Source organism: Canis lupus, chromosome 23 (genome assembly GCF_011100685.1).
Source record: "Canis lupus familiaris isolate Mischka breed German Shepherd chromosome 23, alternate assembly UU_Cfam_GSD_1.0, whole genome shotgun sequence".
NCBI lineage: Eukaryota > Metazoa > Chordata > Mammalia > Carnivora > Canidae > Canis > Canis lupus.
In genome coordinates, this window is record NC_049244.1 from 17,156,257 (window position 1) to 17,178,799 (window position 22,543).

General features: G+C 35.6%; 1 protein-coding gene and 1 pseudogene across 11 annotated transcripts in view; both read left to right on the top strand.

Moving 5' to 3' along the window:
• NEK10 (NIMA related kinase 10) overlaps positions 1-22,543 on the top strand; it is a 228,214-nt gene that overhangs the window by 68,083 nt on the left and 137,588 nt on the right. For all 11 annotated transcript variants that reach the window (XR_005376940.1, XM_038570673.1, XM_038570664.1 and 8 more), the window contains 3 exons: positions 2,500-2,545; positions 4,908-5,029; positions 5,167-5,269. Coding sequence is in view for 10 of the 11 variants with exons in the window: in XM_038570673.1 (XP_038426601.1) it covers positions 2,500-2,545; positions 4,908-5,029; positions 5,167-5,269 (271 nt within the window). In the remaining variant the exon portion in view is untranslated. The remainder of the gene's footprint in view (positions 1-2,499; positions 2,546-4,907; positions 5,030-5,166; positions 5,270-22,543) is intronic.
• On the top strand, positions 15,852-19,149 carry LOC102155806 (annotated as a pseudogene).

Genomic DNA, 22,543 nt, shown 5'->3' on the forward strand with positions numbered 1-22,543 from the left:
CTTATTAAATCTAAAAGTAGATTTTCAAGATGGGTTTATTATTTATTGGCATGAGAAGAATATTCAAACCTAACATAACAACTTAATAAACTATCATTATGAAGGTTTGTTTGGAGAGAAAGAATAAACATGTCAGAAGAAAAGTGAGATTAGATTTTGTGATCCAAGAATACATGGGTTTCTTTTTCAGTTTTCTTTACTTATACATTCATTGTGGATATTGTTCATTTGTAACTCCTGTGGAGAGCTAACAGCTTCACTGCTTTTTGTTCTCCACGAGTTAAATTTGCATAGCATCTGTGCTGGGACATAAAGATCACCAAATAAATATGACAATCTTTATTCATTGAAATCAATAGTTCTATTCTAATTCAGAAATTGCAGTGAATACTATCATTAATAGCTTATTTTATAGTTGATTTCATATATATTAAGAGATTGGACTTTAGTAAGTTAGTGTTTGCTCATGCTTAGGAAAATCTAATCTTTAGCAGTGTGCTGTTTCACTATAGCACAAGGCTAGAGCATGGCTTTTGCTGCAAGCTGACCTAGTATCTTAATCTGAACTCTGATCTGGATATAGTCCTGGCCAGTAAGCTAAGTCCACAATATGATTCTGTTGCTTACCTGGTCCCATAGTGTTTAAAATCTGCTGGCCACTTGATAATTGATGAGGTAGGACTTGTCTTAGCACATTTCCTAAGAAAAGAAACTATCAGGGTGGGGACATATAAAAGGTTTGTATTTGGACTTTGAGATAACCCAAAATTGTAATTGCTTTCTTACGAGAGGACTGAACCATTGGAAAGGGTGATGAGGCTGAGAGGTCTAAAAGGAGGAGGTGACGGCAGACAGAGGTGGCAGAAATGGAACTAGAAAAGGAGAGTGTGTTTATTAAGAATAAGACTAAGCTGCAGTAAGAAAGAAGTTCCAAAATACATTGGCTTAAATAAGAGGCCTCACAAGGCAATGAGCTATTTCTCTTTCATGTAATAATCCTAGAACGAGTGGACCAAGATGGTATTGTTCTCTGTTCCTTACAGTCATTTGGGAATGTAGGTTCTTTTTCTCTTACTGCCCTGCTACCTCCTAGGCCATTATCTTTGTCCACATGGTTGAAACTGCCACAGGCATGTTTATATACAAGATAGGAAAAACTAAAGCATGGTGGGGAGTTGTTCCCAATGTTTAGGACTCAGACATAGAAGCAGACATGTTTCCCTTTACATTCCCTTGGTAAGAACTTAGTGATAGTCCCTCTTGGGCTGCAAGAGAATCTGAGAGATGTAATCTCTGACCAGGAACCATGTTCCACCCAAACTCAATTCGATAGAGGAATAAAAGGAGAAGTTTTTAGTAGACAGTTACCAGACTCCTCTTCAAAAAGGCAGGAAAAGAGACCAGAAAGAGATGCAAGCCATTTATAAATGTAATGTCAACTATTCTGAGATAGAATAAATTTCAACTTGCCTAGAAACTTAAATTATACATAAGCAACTAAAAATTTTTAGTATTCTTGTAGAAAAGGAAAGTTTTGAAAAAGTAGAATTTTTGTGTCATATCCTGAGGTAAACTTAAAGTCAAAGGGAAATTATACTGAACTCTTCTTCCTAAACCTGGCAAGGAAGACTTCATTCAAGACTACTGCAATAGGAGTCAAACTATTACAACAGGGGAGAGAGATTGAACTCAGCTCCAAAGACAATAACAATAGCTAGAAATTTACAACCAACAGGCCAGGTGAGGCAGTGCCTAGATGGAAATTTACTCAGAAGGACTTCCATTAACCATCAAAGATAGAGTGATGAGGAACTTGATTGGATATCAAGACAGGGAGATTCTTGCTAAACTGGCTTGGCAGGATTCTTAATAATACCAGGCAGGCCAAGAATGAGGCCTAGTCAAGAAGAGGGCTCCAGAAGCCTGACTAAAGTTTGGCCAAGAAGGGAGTCCTTGCCTACTATTATAATGTAAATGGAGTTAGTAACTCTTAGATTTTTTTCAATTTCATACTAACCATTTTGGAGAATATAAAAAACACAAAGTCTGAATAGACAGAGACAGTATATATGAATAAGTGATAGGGAGTGGCAAGAGGCAATGATAGACATATTCAACATAAATTATTTCATTGCAGTTTTCTTCTCTTTGCAATGTAGTGTAGTTGGGATGAGGAATGCTAAATGAATTCTTCAGGTTACTTTGAGTTCTACAGTTCTCTATTTTAGTTAAATTAGGTGATAAAGTACAGTTTTAAATTTTAATTGATAAGGGTATATGGGAGATTGCTATTTTCAGATTAGTTTTGTAAGTAGCAATAATAAGAATCATGATAAGAATCTGAAATCTCAATTAAATGATATCTTGAAATGCTTAATTTTATAGATAAATATGAATATAATAATTTCTATATTGTTTTCAAATATGAAGTCCAATTAAATTGTGACTGCAAGTTTATATTTTGAGGTAATGTAATGTTTGTTATTTATTTTCTTGTAGCTCTATCATCCCAATGTTGTACGCTATTACAAAACATTTCTAGAAAGTAAGTATGAGTTTTCATGAAATTTCTAATTAAGGAAAAATATCTATAGTGCATATTTTTATATTAGAATGTCATAAAATAAACTTAATTCTTTTCTTTTTTTTTTCAATTTTTTCCTTTATTTGTGGAGGATCTTGTACATCATTTTTTTTGGTCAGTGAAACAGTGATATAATCAGTGACCTACAGACAGTTATAAAGTACTTATGAAAGACACTACATGAACAAAGCAAAATTATTATAACTTTCATCTTACACAAACACAAAACCGTTAGGATCAGGAGAGCAGCAAACTAAAGGATAATGGCTTAAGACAAAATTGTTTTCGGTGACTCAGACGACATTTTTCACTCCCCAAATAAATGGAGAGTGGCTTTATCTTTGAGATTTCTTTACCTGAAGTTTAGGTAATTACCACAAGGTGGCGATGAAGCCATGACTGATTCTGTGGGCAAGCCCTCTTTGTGCAAGGACAATGGACTATTGAATCAAAAGGTTGAGATAAAGCCAAACTCAGTCACATGTTTAAAACAATAAAGGACCTTTGACTGAAACAATAAAAGTATTGATAAACCCTAATGATGTGCATCACATATGAAGTTTAAAAGTAAATCATTTAGAGGAAGATTTAAGGAAGTACAAGGCAATGGTTGGGGCTTCCTCATTACCTCTTTATAAGTGGCATTTTATGATTTTTACCCATCTCCCTTCCCCCAGGTAATTCAAAGGTACCCAGTTCTGAAACAGTCCAGTAAATCCTGCCTCCTTGATATTAGAATTCTTAATATTAGAATAATTTCTTATAGTTTAGTGCTTGTCCCATTAGAGATCAGGATTGGCTTCTGACTTGCACTTACTGAAGTGACACAACTTTATGCAAATTTAAAAACAAAACTTTTACAACCTGACATCCTCCAAAAATAATTGGAAGTGGCTTAAAAATACATAAAATATGATAAAATAGATTAGGAAGTTATATAAAAAAGGGAAAAAAAGTTGAGAAAATAAAAAATGGATTAAAAACTAAAGGATGAGGATGAGTGAAGCAGGTGAAAGGGATTAAGAGTACACTTATTGTGATGAGCACTGAGTACTGTATAGAATTGTTAAATCACTATATTGAACACCTGAAATTAATATAATACAGTATGTTAATTATGATTCAATCAAAAAAGAAAAATCAATATAAGAAAGGAAAAAATTAAACTAGGGGTAAGATTAGTAATACACTGATTATTTCTTGGGATAATGAAAAATTAAAAACAATATAAATGTATGTCTTTAGGAGAATTAATAATGATCTGGGCAGCCTGGGTGGCTCAGCGGTTTAGTGCTGCCTTTGGCCCACGGCGTGATCCGGAGACCTGAGATCGAGTCCCACATCAGGCTCCCCGCATGGAGCCTGCTTCTCTCTCTCTCTGTCTCTCTGTGTCTCTCATGAATAAATAAATAAATAAAACCTTTTAAAAAAATGATCCATCCGTGTTGTGGGATACTATGCTGCCAACAGAAAGAATGGCATGGACCTCTGTATGGTGTTACGTCAGGCTGTTGAATGAAAAAGTATTAAGCGGCAGAACATGTATAGCATGTTTTCATTTTTGTGAGTATCGTGTACATACATGTTTTATATACATTCAAAACATTACAGAGGATACATATCACATGCCATTGTTACTAATTTCATATTGGTTTTGGAAGAGAAAGTAGCATTTACTTTGTTTCTTGAGATCCAAAGCAAAAAGATGAATGCAATCAGTTATGAGATTCCCAGTATCCATGAGATAAAACCAGTAAGAAGCCCAGCTTTCTCTGCTCTGGAGGACCATTACAGAAGTTTCTGTTGTGGGTTGTCTTTTCAGCTATGCCATTGCAAGACCATGGTGTGATTCCATTATAAAATTCTGGAGGTATATCTATATGACTATAAAACAATAGTTTAAAATGCAATTTTCTGAATTTCTGATGTGATTTAAGGGTAAATTTTAAACTATGGAGAGGAAAGGTGGGTTTACATGTTCTTCCAGAAATGCTCCATGACTTGGCATCATTTACTTGTTCTCCTTGGCGCCTCACAACTATTCCACATCTTTGTGTACATAGAAAATGATGATATTTGCCAGAGTAAACTTATGCTAAGAGTTTGTCCACAGTCAAAAGAGACTGTTGTTGGGCTCCAGGAGCCCCAAGGGCCCCTCACCTCCGCTGTCTCCAGGACTAAGTGGATCCATATCTTAGCATGACTAAATCTTCAGTACTGTGATCTGTACACGTTGGGTAGCTTAGATTCCAATTCATAAGTTTTTTTTCCCCTAAATATATTGAATTTAAATTTATATTATCTCTTCCTTGTTTTCTTACAGATGATAGGTTGTATATAGTTATGGAGCTTATAGAAGGGGTCCCTCTTGGAGAGCATTTCAGTTCTTTGAAGGAAAAGCAGCATCATTTTATTGAAGAAAGACTATGGAAAATATTTATACAGGTACACTTTTGTTTTCATTAACTTTTTTACCAAACAGTAAATTTCTGAGCTGATTTCTTAGAGATGTGTGTAGTAGTCATCAGTGGTGATATATATACTGGGGGAAATAAAATTTGTTTTTTATTTGCTATTTCAAGCTGTGCTTAGCTCTTCGGTACTTACACAAGGAGAAGAGGATTGTTCATAGAGATCTGACACCAAACAACATTATGTTGGGGGATAAGGACAAAGTAACAGTTAGTAAGTATAAGAATCTTAAAATTTTTAATTTAGGAATTCTTGAATATTATTCAAGAGCAGAGTTGTTCAATAGAAGTTTCTGTATTTAAGGAAATGTTCTCTATCTGCACTGTCCAGTATGTGGCTATTGGGCACTTGAAATGGGGCTAGTGTGACTGAGGATGTGAATCTTAAATTCTATCAAATTTTAGTTAAGTAAATGTCCCTGTGTGACTAGTGGCTCCTGTATTGGACAGTGACAAGTACAGTTCTTGATAGAGTTGTGTTTTGCCCATATGAGAGAATAAAGTACTGTTAGGGTGCTTGAGTATTTAATTCCCAATTCAGTGGTTGCTAGATATTTTTCTCTCTATAGAACACTACTTCATCAGCAAAAGCTTTTATGACCACCATGTGAGCACATTGTTTTGAACTATTTTAATATAGCCTGTGCCATATGAGTGACAAGTGTACATATGAAGGGCTATGAAAAATCAAGGCATTTGTATATTTCAGCATCAGTTTTTATCAAAATATTTTCAGCTGAAGCAGGTAGGCCTAATGTTGGATAAATTTTACAAGTGAGGAGGTTAATTTTTTCCCCCACAATTGTATAATTCTCAATATAACTTAAAATTAGCTTTTTAGCCTAGACTGATGACTTATATTATCCTACTCTTCTTTACTTATGAACACTTATGTTACTCTCATGGACTATTAATCATGCACTAACTATAAGTAAGGATATGCATATCTAAATTAGTGGTCTCTAAATATTTTTTGCTTATGACATTCCATCAGTAAAACAATTTTTGTAATATAATGCCAATGTATATATGCTTATTTATAAATTCTATAATTATATCGCTGTATAATTATTTGATATAAAGTATATTAAGTCTACAAATAAGATATAAAGGGGTGCACTAAGAAGTAAAAATAGAAGTTTCAATATTTAAAAAAAAAAAAAAAAAGTTTCAATATTTTTTCCTGCCCCCTTGTGGATTGCCTTAGGCACAGCTTTGGAGACCACTTCCCTAAATGTTATGGATGTGAGAGACACAGGATAACATTTTAAAGCTGCTTTCTCTTAGTAGAATCTAACTCTTCATAAGGGTTATTCCAAACGTGCACCTTTACCATAACCACACGTCTTTAGTAACAACAATTAGATTTAATGTCCAGATTTTTCTAAGAGCATCCTATATTAGATTAAAATATAAAAAAGCAACGCCAAAAGAAACTCTATAGATAACTTCCAATACAAAGTTACTTGGAAATATTTCCAGGCTAGTGCTTTCTGAAATATAATATAAAACCAAGTAATTGTGAATCTTTACCTTGGACACAGATTTGCTTAATCATTTGAAGTTAATTATAACTTTGCCAGAAACTTTGTTTTTTTCTTTTTATAAATTAGACTTATGTTTCCTTAAGAATTTTTCTTATTTATACACCTGTAGATATTTTTATTTATAAATTCAAAGGAATTATTAGAAGTCAAATTTATTATACCTATATATTATTACATATGATTGAATAGATTTGTTTTGTTTTATATTGGCATATAATGCTTTTGATGGCTATTCAGGTCATGTTTCTGAGTAATAGCCAGCCCTGACTTTTATTTTCTTACTAAGATCAGCTGTGATCATTTCCTTTGGTTACATTTCAATACATTGGGGTTAATCTTTTGTTGTAGTAGTTTGATTTCTATCTAACCTTATTAGTTTTTATATTTTCTGTAATAAGTACTGTACATCAAAATAGCTTACAAAATAAAATAGTGCTAAAAATCTTATAAAGAGACACTTACTTCTTTGTAATCCCCAGTTCTCTATTTTCCTAAAATGACCACTTTTAATTCTCCTTAGCTTCTTCTGGCATTTGATTTTCCATTGTGATAGTAGAGGATTTAATTTTCTTATTTTTTCTTATTTCTCATTTACCATCCTGCCAACATAGTTATTGTACAATTTGGGGTTAAGTCAGTATTAAATGTTTACATTATTATTACTGTATAATTATTGTTTAATTTTGATCATCTTTCCTTTCTCATAGACCTTTCTGTTTTTCTTGGAGTTAGTAATTGCCTTCTTTTTTGTTTGTTTTCTTAGTTTTCTATGTACATATTATTTCTTCTTCTCAAGTCTTGCAAAAAGATTATAAAAGCCCTCTCTGTACTATTTCCATGTGGTCAAACATGGCAGTTACTCTCAATTGTTTTCCTGGACACCCAATTCCAGTAGCTGCTTGCTGCTGTGTAGAACAGGATTTGAATTTAGGTCTACTCCATTATCCTGGAACTTATATTTGCTTCTTTTCTAATTGGAGTCTTTCTTACATCCTGTGTTTTTTCATCTCTTTTTCCTTCCTTCCTTCCTTCCTTCCTTCCTTCCTTCCTTCCTTCCTTCCTTCCTTCCATTTCCTTTTTTCCTTTCACGTTTTCATTTAAATTCCAGTTAGTTAACATACAGTGTAATATTAGTTTCAGGTGTAGAATTTAGTGATTCATCACTTACACACTTTTTTTTTTCTTAAACTCTCCGGTTGTGCTGAAGTGTATCTCCCAGTACTTTCCTAAAAAAGAATGTTCTTATAATTTTTGGATGTTTGCATGTCACAAAATATTTTTAGGGGACCCTTGTATTCTATTGGGTGGGTGTAGTGTTCTCAGATGAAAGTCGTTATCCTTTCAAATTTGAAGGCATTACTTCAGTCTTCTAGCATCCAGTTTTGTTGTTTGGAAAGCTAATGCTATTTTGATTCCCATTGCTTGTATGAGCACTTTTATTTATCTAGAGACTTTTAGGTTGTTCTATTTACCCACAGCTTTGAGTGGGTCTCTTTTCATTCAATGTGTTTGGAACTAGGTTTGCATTTCAGTATTGGAGGTAACATTTCAGTTTTGGGAAATTTTTCTGCCTTATATCTTCATTATTTTTCTCCCTTTCCCTTTAATTTCTAGAATTCCTTTTAGTCTTGGGTCTATATGCTGAATAGTCTCCTAATTTAAAAATAATTATTCTCTCAGTTTTCAGATCTCTTTGTTTTACTTCAGTTATTTCTTTTTTTTTTTTTTAAAGATTTTATTTATTTATTCATGAGAGACACAGAGAGAGAGAGGCAGAGATGTAGGCAGAAGGAGAAGCAGGCTCCGTGCAGGGAGCCCAATGTGGGACTCCATACTGGGACTGCAGGATCACACCATGAGCCAAAGGCAGATGCTCAACCACTGAGCTACCCAGTTATTTCTTTAACTTAATTTTTTAGTGCTTCTATTATTTAATTTTTGTTTTCACATTTTTTAACTTCCTCAGCTTTTATCTTGTTCTTTATATCATCTTCATAGAAGCCTAATTCTATTCTTCCTCAGGATAATGTAGACTTTTCTATTCAGCATACTGCATTGTTTTTTTAATTTTCTGGTTCCATCTTCCCCACTCCCCTCCAAGTATCTATTTCCTATTTGATACTTTTCTCAAATGTCTATTGATACTGGGCTGAGAAAGCCCCTAAATAAGCTGTTGGAAGCTCTGCGAGTTCCAGCTAAGGCTACTATCTGTGGACTTTGTTAGAGCACATTTTTCCTTGGGAACCCCTCAAAGTTATTATATAACTTTTTTCCAAAGAATATATCTCCAGTATCTTGACTGAGGCAATGTCTATCTGTTGTTGTCATTTGGGAGGCAGTGTGGAGAAAGTGGGCTCAGGGAGTTATATCCAGTTGATAGATTTTCCCTGAATTCCCATGTGTTCATCTACACTCTGTTTTGTTTCTTTTTGGTTCAGTCAATGTCTTTGGAAAATAAATCTCTCTTTTCCTGCTAGTGGCATAGGGAACTCAATTACTGGGTAGTGTCATGTACATTTGGGGAGGAACCTGTGCACTTGATCTTAACTCTGTCTTTTGAGCTTTTTTTTTTTTTTTTTTTAACTTCACCTCTCCTTGTGTGGCATACTAAGTATATGAGCTCTGCAGAGTGAATGGGTACCCTTTTGGTCCTCTTATTCTCAGACACATGGTTTGGACTTCTGCAGGGTACATTTTCCATCTACTTTCCATCTTACAAAAATTCATTGGAATATCTTATCCTCTGTTGTCACCAAGCCCATTTTCATTGTCCTTGTGAGTTAGTGATGTATTAAAGAAAATTTATTTCCTTTCATTTTAGCAAGATTTTAAGAGCTAGAAAACAAACATATATATGATCAATCCACCTTTTAAACCCAAAAAGGCAGGCCAGTTACATTAAGTCTATACATTAGTATAACAAAATATCTCCTTTTCATTTTTACTCTCATAAAATACATTTTTGCTTGCTTTCAAATTGTAAAGGACTCCTTAGAAAAAAAGTTACTTTGTTTACAAGGATAAGTAAACTTTTATTTTCTTTTTCTCTGTCCTGCCACTCATCACCATTCTGCCCAAACTTTTTCTTATTAATATTTGTCAGACTTATTACTTAAGTTTTATTAACTTAAAAATTATATTCATCTTTCCAAACTTTTTAGCATTAAATGAGGCAATATTTTTTTAGCTTCAAATAAAGAAGCAGTGGTATACCTTAGAATAGAATCTTAACCTAATCTAGTTTCTTTCCATTAAAGCAATTACACGGACAGGGTGTTGATGTGCTACTATATTTTCATTGAGTATAAAGTGATTTTATGACTGAAAATATAATCTAAAGAATCTTGATATCACTATTTTAAAGAATTTTTTTAAAGATTTTTAATTTATTTATTCACGAGAGACACAGAGAGAAGCAGAGACACAGGCAGAAGGAGAAGCAGGTTCCCTGCTGGGAGCTTGATGTCAGATTCGATCCCCAGACCCCAGGATCATGACCTGAGCCGAAGGCAGATACTCAACCACTGAGCCACCCAGGCGTCCCTAAAGATATTTTAAATGTAATAGTGATGAAAAATATTTTTCAGTGTCTATCACTATTGGTGGTATAAATGTGGACTTTAGAGATTCTTATTTTTATGAGGGGTATGGTTAAATTAAAATCTTATAGCATTAATTTGGAACCAAATGTAGAAAAGGCCATATTTTGGGAGGTTGAAATAAAGATGCAATTCATAGAGCCTATAAAAATGGCTGGGTTGTGTGTGAAATCGTGTTACCACAAAGGGGCAGCCTTGTCATATTTATTTTTCTTTTCTCTTGTGCTAGAAGGCTTATTTACTCCCAGGAAAGAAACACAGAATTGACAAGTGATGTTTAAGAAGCATGAGACAAAATGTATTGAAAATGTAACCAGAAAAAAAAAGCTCTAGAGAAACTTAAATTTCCCTCTCTTTCTCTTTTTCTTACTATAGATGAATTAGATGTTTTAAGATTGAGTTTGGTGTGCAATTATTTATAGTAAGCACACTAGCTGAGAATTTGCCTTCATGAGGCAGCAGGTTGAAAGTACTAACTTTATATTGTTATACTAATATTTAGGTATGTGTGGTTTTTCAAATGGTATCTCATCTTAATGTCTAAATGTCTAAATATATCTCCATTTGAAAGATTGTATATCTTAATGACTTGTTCTGTGAAACATGTTCAGGTCTTGCCTCTGCATTTATTTGCAACCTTGGATGCCACACAAGGGAACAGACCCAACTCAGTGGCGTGCTAAGCAAAGCACAGTCAAGGTCAGCTCTAAGTGCTGCCACCTGTCAAATAAGACCTACACTGTGCCATCCCATTATAGAATGTTCTGAAGAAGGGGATCTGCTGGAAATGAACTTGCTCACAGACCCACCATTTCACCTTTTCAAATACTCAAATTTTAATGTAAGCCTCTCATGCTCCTACTTTCTCCCTCATCCCAAACTAAAAGAAAGAAAAAAAGAAGAGAAAAAGAGAAAAACAAAACTCAATCAATTATGATAATAGATTTCGGACATGGGCTTTAGTGCATGACTTAAGAGGTCACATATTCATCCTGTAACTAAATAGGCTGTGTACATTTTTACATGTATCTCAAATGGTATTTGGCTTTTGCTACTGGTAATAACAACAGAAAAATACTTGATTCCGTAGAACATTTAGCAAAGATTCAAGTGCTTATCAAATGCCATCATATACCAGGCATGTAGGAGTGGATATTAGATGGAAGCCATGTCCTCTGTCCCTTGAACTCACAGTCTTTTGCAGAGGATTTTGAGTTCTTGACTCAGCAGTTAACTCCTGAGCTGTGACATCCAGCAGTTAACAAGACAAGTATGGCAGACATGGTCACTATCTTCATGGAGCTTCTAGTTGTGTACAGGGTTATAAAGACTAGAAATTTGTCTATGCAAAATACTATTATATTACTTGGGATTGGTCATGTTATGCTGTAGTAACAAGTGGCCTGAAGGTTTCAGCAGCTTAAAATAGTGGTAAACCACAACCTATGGGACAAATCCAGCTGTGGCCTGTTTTTGTATGACCTGTGAGATAATGATGGCTTTTTTTTCTTTTTAGATGGTTGTTTTAAAAAAAAGAAGCAGAAGAATATGTGACAGAGATCACATGCGGCTCTTGAAGCCTTAAATGTTTATTATCTGACCCTTTACAGAAAAAGTTTGTCCTTGGGGTGCCTGGCTGGCTCAGTTGGAAGAGCATGCCACTCTTGATCTCAGGGTCCTGAGTTTCAGCTCCATGTTGGTTGTAGAGAGTACTTCAAACAAACAAACAAACAAACAAACAAACAACAAACAAAAACTTAAAGTTATAACCCACTATATATTAAAAAGAAAAGTAAAGAAAACATTTGCCCACCCTGGCTTAAAACAGCAAGGTTTCCTTCTTAGCTCATTCTGTGTGTGCAATGCAGGTAACTGAGGGAGCTGTGCTCAGAGACCCAGGCTGCCTGAAGCTCCTGTCTCACATTGTGTTGGCCAAAGCCAAGCCATGTTACCACCCCCAGGTATAAGGGAGATTGTCTAGGTGAGCTTTCAGCCTCTGTAGTTGGAAATAAAAAAGGGATGGCTAATGGCTTTTTGGGAGCTAGTCTGCAGTATTTGCCACCAAAGACTCTTGTAATTGTCCTCGAAAGATGTAATGTGGGTTTTATCTATGGCAGCAGAAGAAGAGGATTTAGCAGAAGGATTAGATTCAGCAGTTATTTGGGACCCAGTATTTCAGAGTTTGTGCCTGGTTAATGAAGAGTGAGAACAAGTCTGAGTGTGAGGATTGTGATACCAGAGAATTGGGTGAGGGAATTTAAGCTGTAAGGTTTTATACATACTGCTGTAGAAATCTGATCATATCCTTACCTGTTTAAAGTCCTTCAGGTAGCTCCCTATGACATTCCTTTGGGCATCCAAAGTCCTTTCTTCTCCTTTCTTCATGATCTCACATTTGCCTTTTGCTCTGGCCTCATGGGACAAATTGCTCCTTCCTGAACAGACCATGCTGTGGTTCTATACCTCTGTGACTTCCAACATAGTGGTCTCTCTGCCTGGAATACCCTCTGCTACTCAATTCAAATGCTGTTCCTCCAGGTGGCATCTTTGATGTCCACATCTGATAGGTTCTATTTCTGGGCTCCTTTAGTATACCAGGCTTGCTTTTCTTAGCATATAGGGCAGCTTGCCTGTCTCAGCACATAGGATAGTGGTTTACTGCCATTCCCTCCTTGAGGTAAAGGAAACTAGTTTTCTTGACTTTCTTTCTGCAAAAGCACTTTATAATATTTGTTGAATAAATGGATAGATGAATGAATGAACAAATGAACTAAAACACACCCAGACAGAAATATTTAGAAGCCAATTACAAATAAAAAGTAATGATTAGGAAAGATACTTGGATTTGAGACCTTGATCTGTCAGCTAAGATTCTGTGGGAAGAATGTTTAATGTAAGGAAGAATTGAGGATTCAGGTGAAAATTGGTACATAAATGGGGAAAGTTACAAGTGATTCCCAGTGGCATCTGAGCAAATAATGTAACCCTAAGTATGATAGGAAAGAGTTTACTTTCTTGAGTGTCAACAAAGTTTGAGAAATCAAATTAGACCTCTCTTGTATTGCTAGAATCTTGGCATTTTAATTGTTTTCTAGAGGATTGGAAGATTTTAAATGATTTTGGTTGGCTCAATTGCTGCTGAGAAATCTATGTCATTATAGGAAAAATGAATTAGTGTTGTACTTCTGATAGGGAAGTCAAAGTCCTTATATGCATATTATTTCATATAGCTCTAAAAAGTCTCCTGGCTAAATAGGCACATAATGAGTCTGTTTATAGCTTTTGTAGGTCTCTTGACCTGTCTTGCTTTGAGTCTATTGTGTAATTTACTTCTCATTATCCAGATACAGTATCTATTTGAGTCTAAGCCAACATGGAACTTTGAGTGTTCTTAAAAGACCACAGAATACTGAATCTCTGTGTTGCATATCTTAACAGCATCTGCATAGTAAGGTAGCCACATAATTTCTAAAATTTCTCTCAGTCAACAAATTGCCTTCATGTCACTAGGAAAGCAAGGATATTTTCTGTCAAGCCTACCAGTTTCCTTATATTCCTATTAGGTCATGTGAAATAAAGAAACACTGAAACAAATTCAGTCAAATCTAATTTCTAAAAAATATTCTAAGAGGGCAGCCCAGGTGGCTCAGCGGTGTAGCGCCACCTTCAGCCCAGGGTGTAATCCTGGAGACCCAGGATGGAGTCCCACGTCAGGTTCCCTGCATGGAGCCTGCTTCTCCCTCTGCCTGTGTCTCTGCCTTTCTCTTTCTCTCTGTGTCTCTCATGAATAAATAAATAAAATCTTAAAAAAATATTCTAAGATTCTCACACCACCAGTGGGTCATCCTGCAATTCTGAGATTTGAATAGCAGTTGACTTCCAGGAAAAGATGAGAATGACAGTCCCAAGAAAGTCCTAGCAGAACATCCTGAAAGTGCTGATCTTGACCAGATGATTGTTATACTCTCCTAGTGGTACCAACTCACCATAATTGACTGCATGAGCTAATAAGGAGGCCTTGAATCTTTATCATCTTAGGAAAAAAATTGGAACTAAAATCTTACCAATGTTGGATTCATAAGGCCTATAAAAACAACAAAGATCAAGGATAATAAAGTTTATTTTAGTGTGGGTTTTCATATGGGCATATTGGGTTATGATTTAGTTCTCTGAGAAATTTTTAATGTAAAGGGTAAACTCTGATGTGTTCTGGACATGTTATTTTCATTCTGAGTTTTCCTCAAGTATGTTCTCTGAGACAGCACGGTGAGTGGGTAGGAGTACCTATTTTTACATAGACTAACTCAACAGTGCATGGTACTACACATCTGATCGGTCTGGCCAGCCTCCTAAGTTAAGTATACTGACACCATTGGAGCCTTTTGGGTTCTATAATCATGCTATAAACAGTGTGTGTGTGTGTGTGTGTGTGTGTGTGTGTGGTGAGAGAGAGAGACAGACAGACAGACAGACAGAGACAGAATGAGAAAGCAAGAGCCTGAATTCCTGTTTTTATAAGAATCTGATCCTTAGGACTCCTACTTAATATTAGTACCACTTGTTTAAAATTTCATTTGTTATTCCCAAGTAATAGTAATCAGAACAAACTCCACATTGAAAAATGATTTTAGAAGAGCCCATACTTAGTAAGGACAATGGTTTCCCCGAGAATCTAGTCTACTGATAGTTGCCCTAGAATGAAATGATGTTTGTGTAGCAAAGATATGGTTGCCTAGAATTCAGAAATTATTTTTATATCTGGGGTTGAACTTTTCATCCTACAACTCTTTGTTACAATAATTCCATCAATAGAAATTAATAAAATAATGATGCTGTTGAGAAAAAGAAATAGTTTTGCTCTCTCATCCAGGGAAGAGCCTTCACTGGGGAAGGAAGCTTTGGAAGAGTGGATGGGACAGTGGAAGAGCTCACAGTACACCAGCATTAAACTCCTTTCCCCATTCCCCTGTTCAGAAAATTCCATTTTAGACTCTATCAGAATTCTACTTGTTGGATTAGAAAAAATAATATTAATAACAGCTGAACTTCATTTGGAAGAAGATCAGAGGGAGGTTTTGGGGCCAAGGATTAGGAATTTGAGTGGCCTTCAGAGGAGGAAGTGCCAATGAGGTAGGACTTTGTTGAGCATCTTTCCAAGAACCCTCTAATTTCCTACAGAGCCCTGCAAGGGGAGGATGTTACTGACGATCTTGTCACTGTGTATGTTGGAGGTTGGCCTTCATTTACCAAGGCAGAAGGAAAGAGCAGAGTGGTAAATGGGGGGAAGTTGCAAGGTGGACATCTTTCTGGCCTATTATACAGTTATGTTCAAGTAGATGCCTCTGTCATTGCCTAACACTATAGAGATTTCAGCTGATCATTTCCTGAAATTGTCACAATCATTCATGGTTTTATTTTATTCAAGGAAGACATTTTTATCATGGTAGACATTTTATCTGTGCTTTGAAGGAAAGGAGTAATCAACCATAGCTACATCTCTTAAGCATTTACTATAGGATGAGAGTTATATGTTCATTACCTCATCCAATATCTGAGGCACATTCCCATTCTCACAGATAATAAAAAGAGAGAAGTTAGAAAACTTGCTTAAATCACCCAACTAATAGATTTACAGGGCCAGAGATAACCCATGTCTGGCTCTAGTGTTTATCTCTTCATCAACTCTCTTCATAGTATTCCCTCAGAAAGATCAATTCAGGTAAATAAAAAGGCATCCTTGAGGTCATGGGGTGCTCATAATCAAGTACTGTGTTGAATGGTTTGGATGAATCCAGTAGTTTTGTTGAGGTGGACATTTTAAGTTGGCCCATATTTCCAGGGATCTGTATCTGAACATGGCCTGCAGGGTCTTGCTTGCATCATCTGGCCATGACTCTGATTGTCTATCCTCCAGCCAACCTGTCCTTTTTTTAGTTCTTCGGTGGACATGCTCCTTTGATCACAGGTTCTTCTCTCAGTTCTTTAATGGATCATGTTTCCTTAATCACAAGACCTTTGCACATGCACGTTCCTCTGCTGGATGCCTCTTTCCCAATTTCTCTTCTTACCTAGTTAACTTCTGTCCTCTATTATATATTACCTCAATCACTGTTTTGTCATGGAAGATTTTCCTGATTGGCTGTTTCCTATGTTACTGTCTCATAGCATCATAGATCTATCTGCTCTTTAATGATCTTATCACAATTATTAATTTATATATGTGCTTCTTTGTTTAATGTGTATCTCTACCACTGGTCCCTATGGGCTTTGCCAGTATGGATAGTTTCTGATCTGGTAATTGGAGATATGGGTGAATCAGTGAGTAAATGGCCAGTATTGAAGGCATGGGGTAGCTGGGGACTTTATAAACAGTAGCAGTCAGGAAACATTCTGGCACTTATATGGGTGCTTGCCGTGATGAAGACAGAGGTTGGTAGATTATTCCATTTTAATAACCTGTGGAATGAACTAGAAAGAAAAGTTTTCTGATGAGATGCACCCAGGTTCTGGGCCCCTGGCACATTTAAACTGTGGTCACAGAATCAAAAGAAAAATTCAGGTACAAGAGCTGAGGAATCGATGAACATAGGGGCAAGAGAGAAGAGGCAGAGATTTCAAACCCAGAAAATGAGGAAGATGAGATGCCATCTGCTGTTTAGGGTATCCTCATGACTGCAAATGATGAGCTCGGTTGAGTGCAAAAGGGCCAGGTGCTGCCTACAGCTGGGAATGAATGGGCATGGCTTTGAATTTGGGAGCTACTGACACAGGTGGTAGGTGAAAACTCCGTATGGAGAGGGATGGAAAAACCTTACAACCCCTTGCAAAAGATTGGTTTCATAGGCTATTTTTTGAGAAAACAGAGTAGTTGAGTTATGAATCCAATGTCATGTAGATAGTAAATGACAGAGCAAGAATCTAGGCGCTCAATCAGACCACATGCATTTTCCATCTGAAGGTTGACAGCTATAGGCAATAGCGTAGTCTACAGTTTTAGCATTTCTTGTATCATTCATTCTATCAAAGGAGAGATTTTTTACTGACTTTTTTTTTGCATAATGTGCTATATGTAAAATGTCATCTGTTGTCATTTTGAATTTCTATAATACCACATGAATACTTTTATGACCACAGTTTCTGAAATAAATCCTTTCCTCTCTTCCAAATATCATCACAAACATAGGAAGAGTAAAAGAAACATTATTGCTACCACCAAAATCTTCCAAATGGCCAACAATAGTAGCTTTTGTTCTCTTTATTGAATACTTCTCAACTATCTGTATTTTTGTAGACATCGAGTTTCTGCCATTATCTACATTACATAGAGTGAGTAGAATCCTTCTGAGTACCACTCCTTAGTTTTTGCCTTTCAAAATCAATGGCATTTTTATAAAAACAAGATAATTTCTATGTAGCACTAAAACTAAATGTCAAGGATTATTTTAGATTGTAAGTACATGAAATCTATGTGTGCTAAGATTATAGTGAGCTTCTAAAAATATTGATCTGCTATACTATTTCTACTAATTTTCTCCAATACACGCAATAGAGAAATGGGAAGATTAAAGCAAGCTTGTGAATAAGCTTACAAATAGTCTTTTTTAAAAAAAGATTTGTTTATTTAGTCAAGAAAGAGAGAGCATGAGCGGAGGAGGAGGGGTAAAGGAAGAAGAAGAGAGAGAATCTTAAGCAGATTTCCACTGAGCATGGAGCCCAATGAGGGACTCAGTCCCAGGGCCCTGAGATCATGACCTGAGCCAAAATGAAAAGTCAGATGCTTAACTGACTGAGCCACCCTGGAGCCCCTAACCTGTGAATAGTCTTTAAATACTTTGTAAAATTTAACCTTCTACCATTTCTAATTACTACTACTGGACTGAGAGGATAGATAGATATTTAGATAGATATTAGATAGATATTTATAGAAAGATAAACAGATAGATATGCATATACAGTTGATCCTTGAACAGCATGGGTTTGAACTGCACTGGTCCATTTATACATGTTTTTTTTTTTTTTTTTTTTTTCCAGTAGATATGGTTCAGTGTTGTAAGTGTATTATTTCTTCCATATGATTTTCTCAATGACTTTTTTTGGCCTACTTTTACTTTATTGTAAGAATACAGTATATATTGCATGTAACGTACAAAATATGTGTTAGTTGACTGTTTATGTTATAAGGCTTCTGATCCACAGTTGGCTATTAGTAGTTAAGTTTTAGGGGAGTCAAAAGTTATACATGGACTTTTGATTGTGCTGGGGGTTAGCAGCCCTAACCCTTACATTGTTCAAGGGTCAACTACATATCTATATACTTATCAAAAGATACAGCTCTGTAATATACAGTGATAACACAAAGTATGGATCTTTCATACTAGTTAGGAAGATATACCCTAAATACATAAGTGAATATTAAACAAAAATAGAACCCTAGTCCCCCTCACAGTCCCATTTCTACCCCAACAAGTCGAAAGAAACTATCATGAGCCAGGAGAAACTCCCCGAACCACAAGGACAATGTACATTGGTGGAAAACAACTGCTTGCAGAAAGAAGGTGGTTCATGGAACAGCTACAGCAGATGATAAAAAAACTTCAGGTTTCCTTAAAGAAGTTAGGGATAAATGACAGCTCTAGTACTGAAGAAGTGAATATGCAAAGCAAGGAGCAGTGATCCACTTTCCCAACCCTTACGTCTGGGCATCCCTGGCAGCGAACACTTTCACCATCACAGGCCAGGCTGAGACAAAGCAGCTGACAGAAATGCTATCCCGTAGCTTAAACCAGCTTGGTGCAGACAGTCTGACTAGTTTAAGAAGACTGACTGAAACTCTGCCCACATAGTCTGTGAATGGAGAAGCCCCATTGGTTACTGGAGAGGAGGGGGATGATGAAGCTCCAGATCTTGTGGAGAATTTTGATGAGGCTTCCAAGAATGAAGCAAACTGAATTGAGCCAACTTCTGAGGACAATAAAACTTGAAGAAGTTACTGGGAGCTGCTATTGTATATTCTGACTGATTTTCATGATTTTGTTCATTGATCCGATAAAATTCAGATCTCTAATATTTTTAAGGTCAAGCCCCTTGGCCACTGTAGCTCTTTTCAGTGTTTTCTTAGACACAATTCATTCTTTGCAGCTAATTAAGCTGAAGCAAAGCCTGCGAATAAAGTTTGAAGTATGGTTAATATAGTTCTTTGCCTCAAAAACAATTTTTTATTTCATTGACACTGATTTGTACACAGAAAGCAAAGTTGTTTATAGAAAGCTAATCATCGCATGTAATATGGCTGGTAATCTTTGATGAAATTTGATTAAAGATTTTAAATGATTATAAATGGCAGTATAATGTAAAAAATCAGATAATGAAAGATATGAATCAAATAAATGTAATAGAAGAGTATTAAAGAAGGAGACATATTTATCATAGTATGGTCAAGAAAGACCTTTCTGAAAACCCAGATAATATATGGTCTTAGATGCCTGATAGGAGCTTGGCTTTTATTCTTAGTATTTATTAAAAGGCTTTGTAGAATTTTAACTTTGCAAGTAGTGGTCTCTGCTCTAGTTTTTTCCAAGATCATTTTGGCTCTGGCATGGAGAATTATGTTTTGGAGGGAACGATAGAAGCAGGAGTCCTGTTTAGGAAGTGTTGCTCTGTAGCCTATGTGAGCACTTGTGGTCAATTGGAGTAGGATGGTAGTGGTTGTATTAATTTTTCATTACTGTAAAACAGATTGCTCTGAAATTTAGCAGCTGAAGACAACAAACATTTATTTTCTTCACCATTTCTGAGGGCCAGGAATCCAGGAGCAGCTTTGCTATGTGGCTCTGGCTCAGGATGCCTTATGAGGTTTCAGTGAAGCTGTCAGCTCAGGCTGCATCTGAAGCTTGACTCAGAGTAGAGGGTGTATACTCACTCATGTGGCTGGCAGGTAGGCTCTGGAGTTTGGCTGGAACTGGGACTCTCATCCTCCAGGACACTCTTCTTTATCTGACCTTTTCAACAGTATAGCCTGGACTATTTTATATGGCCTAGGCAAGTATGTCTTAGCTACAACATCAAAACCACAATATATAAAAGAAAAAAAACTTAATGTCTTTGAAATTTAAAACTTCTGTTCTTTGGAAGACATTAAGAGAATTCAGACAAGCTTCAGACTGGGAGAAAATATTTGCAAATCATATAGTTCATGAAGAATTTGTATCCAAAGCTCAATCATAAGAAACCAAACAACCCAATCAAAAAATGGGCCAAATTTTGAATAGGTACCTCAGTAAAGAAGATACACAGATAGCAAACAAGTACATGAAAAATGTCCAACACTATTAGTCATTAGGGAAGTGCAAATTAAATGTATACTGAGCTATCACTACATACTTATTAGAATGGCTAATTTAAAAAAAACAGCAACTGACAACAGGGGCAGCTGAGTGGCTCAGTCGGTAGAGCATGTGACTCTTGATCTCGTGGTCATGAGTTCAAGCTCTACCTTGAACCCAGAGTTTACTTGAGGGAAAAAAATCTAAAACAAACAAACAAACAGACACAAAAACACCAAATGCTGGTGAGGATATAAAAGCAACTAGAACTCATACATTTCTGGTGAGAAACCATTGGAAAATATTTTGGTTTGACGGTTTTTAAAAAACTTAGACATACATTTAGTGTATTATCCAGTAATCTCACTCCAAGGAATTCATCAAAAAGAAGTTAAAAATTATGTTTGCAAAGATTTGTATGTAAATATCATATTTACTTGGACCTCTAGTACAATCTTGAATAAGAATGGTGAGAGTGAATTATTGAAAGTTACATCTGAAACTACTGATGTACTATATTTTGGCAAGTTGAATTTAAATAAAAAAAGAAAAGAAAAGAATGGTGAGAGTGGACATTCTTGCCTTGGTCTTTTTTTCCCCCTTTTTGTGTCCTTGAGTTAATACTGTGTTGTCTTAATTATAATACATTGTAATAATTTTAATATCTTGTAGGAAACTTTGTTGTCTTTTTATCAAAATCCATGGCTCCTTTTGGTCCAATCTATTTCTGTTAAATATATTAATTTTATACTTAATTTGTGAAATTCTACCCAAAATATTTGGAGGCATTTGATTGGAATTATATAAGTTAGTTTAGGAAGAATGGCATCTATGTAATATTGAGAATTCCAATCCATGAGCTTGGACTTTTTCTTTATTAATTTTAGTCTTTTTTAATGACCTATGTAACAAAATTGTATAATTTTCCCTCCATTGATCTTTCCTGTCTTTTGTCATATTATCCCTAGATTTTTGTTTCTCTGCCACTGGGCTAGTGTGTTTCCTCCTCCTCCTCCTCCTCCTCCTTCATCTCCAACCTCTTCCTCTTTGTCTTCATCTTCTTCAGAAGGAAAAAGAAAACAAATGTTTTTGCTTTATTTAAAAAATTCAGTTATTAAGGGCACATAAATAATGTACTTATGTGATGGTCTCTTCAACATATATAGAAATATATTAACACGATTGCCACATCTCTTACTTGTTTTCTTTTTTTAATAGGTGTAATTGACATATACCATGGTATTACTTTTAGGTGTAAAACATAATAATTTGATGTTTGCATATATTATGGAATGATCATCACAACAAATCTAATTGACAGTCAGCCTTGTTTTTGAACTTAAAGGAAAACTATTTACATTAAGTAGAAAGTTGGTTGTAGCTTTTTATAGATGCCTCTTATCAGGTTAAGGAAATGCATAGCTATTTATACTTTTCTGAAAAGAATAAATGTTGAATTTTGTCAAATCCTTTTCATACATATGGTCATATGATTTTCTTCCTTAATGTACTAATTTGGTAAACTGCACTGATAGACTTTTATTTTATTTATTTATTTATTTATTTTTTGATAGACTTTTAAATGTTGAATCAGCCTTCTATTTCTGGCATGATGACCCTATGTATTATCCTTTTTATCTATGTCTAGATTTTATTTGCTTATCTATCTATCTATCTATCTATCTATCTATCTATCTATCTATCTTCATGGGGGATGTTCTGTATTTTCCTTTTTTTTTTTTTTAAAGATTTCTTATTCACGAGAGACAGAGAGAGAGAGAGAGAGAGTGAGAGAGAGAGGCAGAGGCACAGGCAGAGGGAGAAGCAAGCTCCATTTAGGGAGTCCGACATGGGACTTGATCCCAGGTCTCCAGGATCCCACCCCTGGCTGAAGGCAGCGCTAAACCGCTGAGCCACTGGGGCTGCCCTTCCTTTTCTTTTAATGTCTTTGGCTTTGGTCTCAGAGTAATGTTGGCTTTATAAAATGAGTTGGGAAGTGTTCTCTTATATCTTTTGGTAT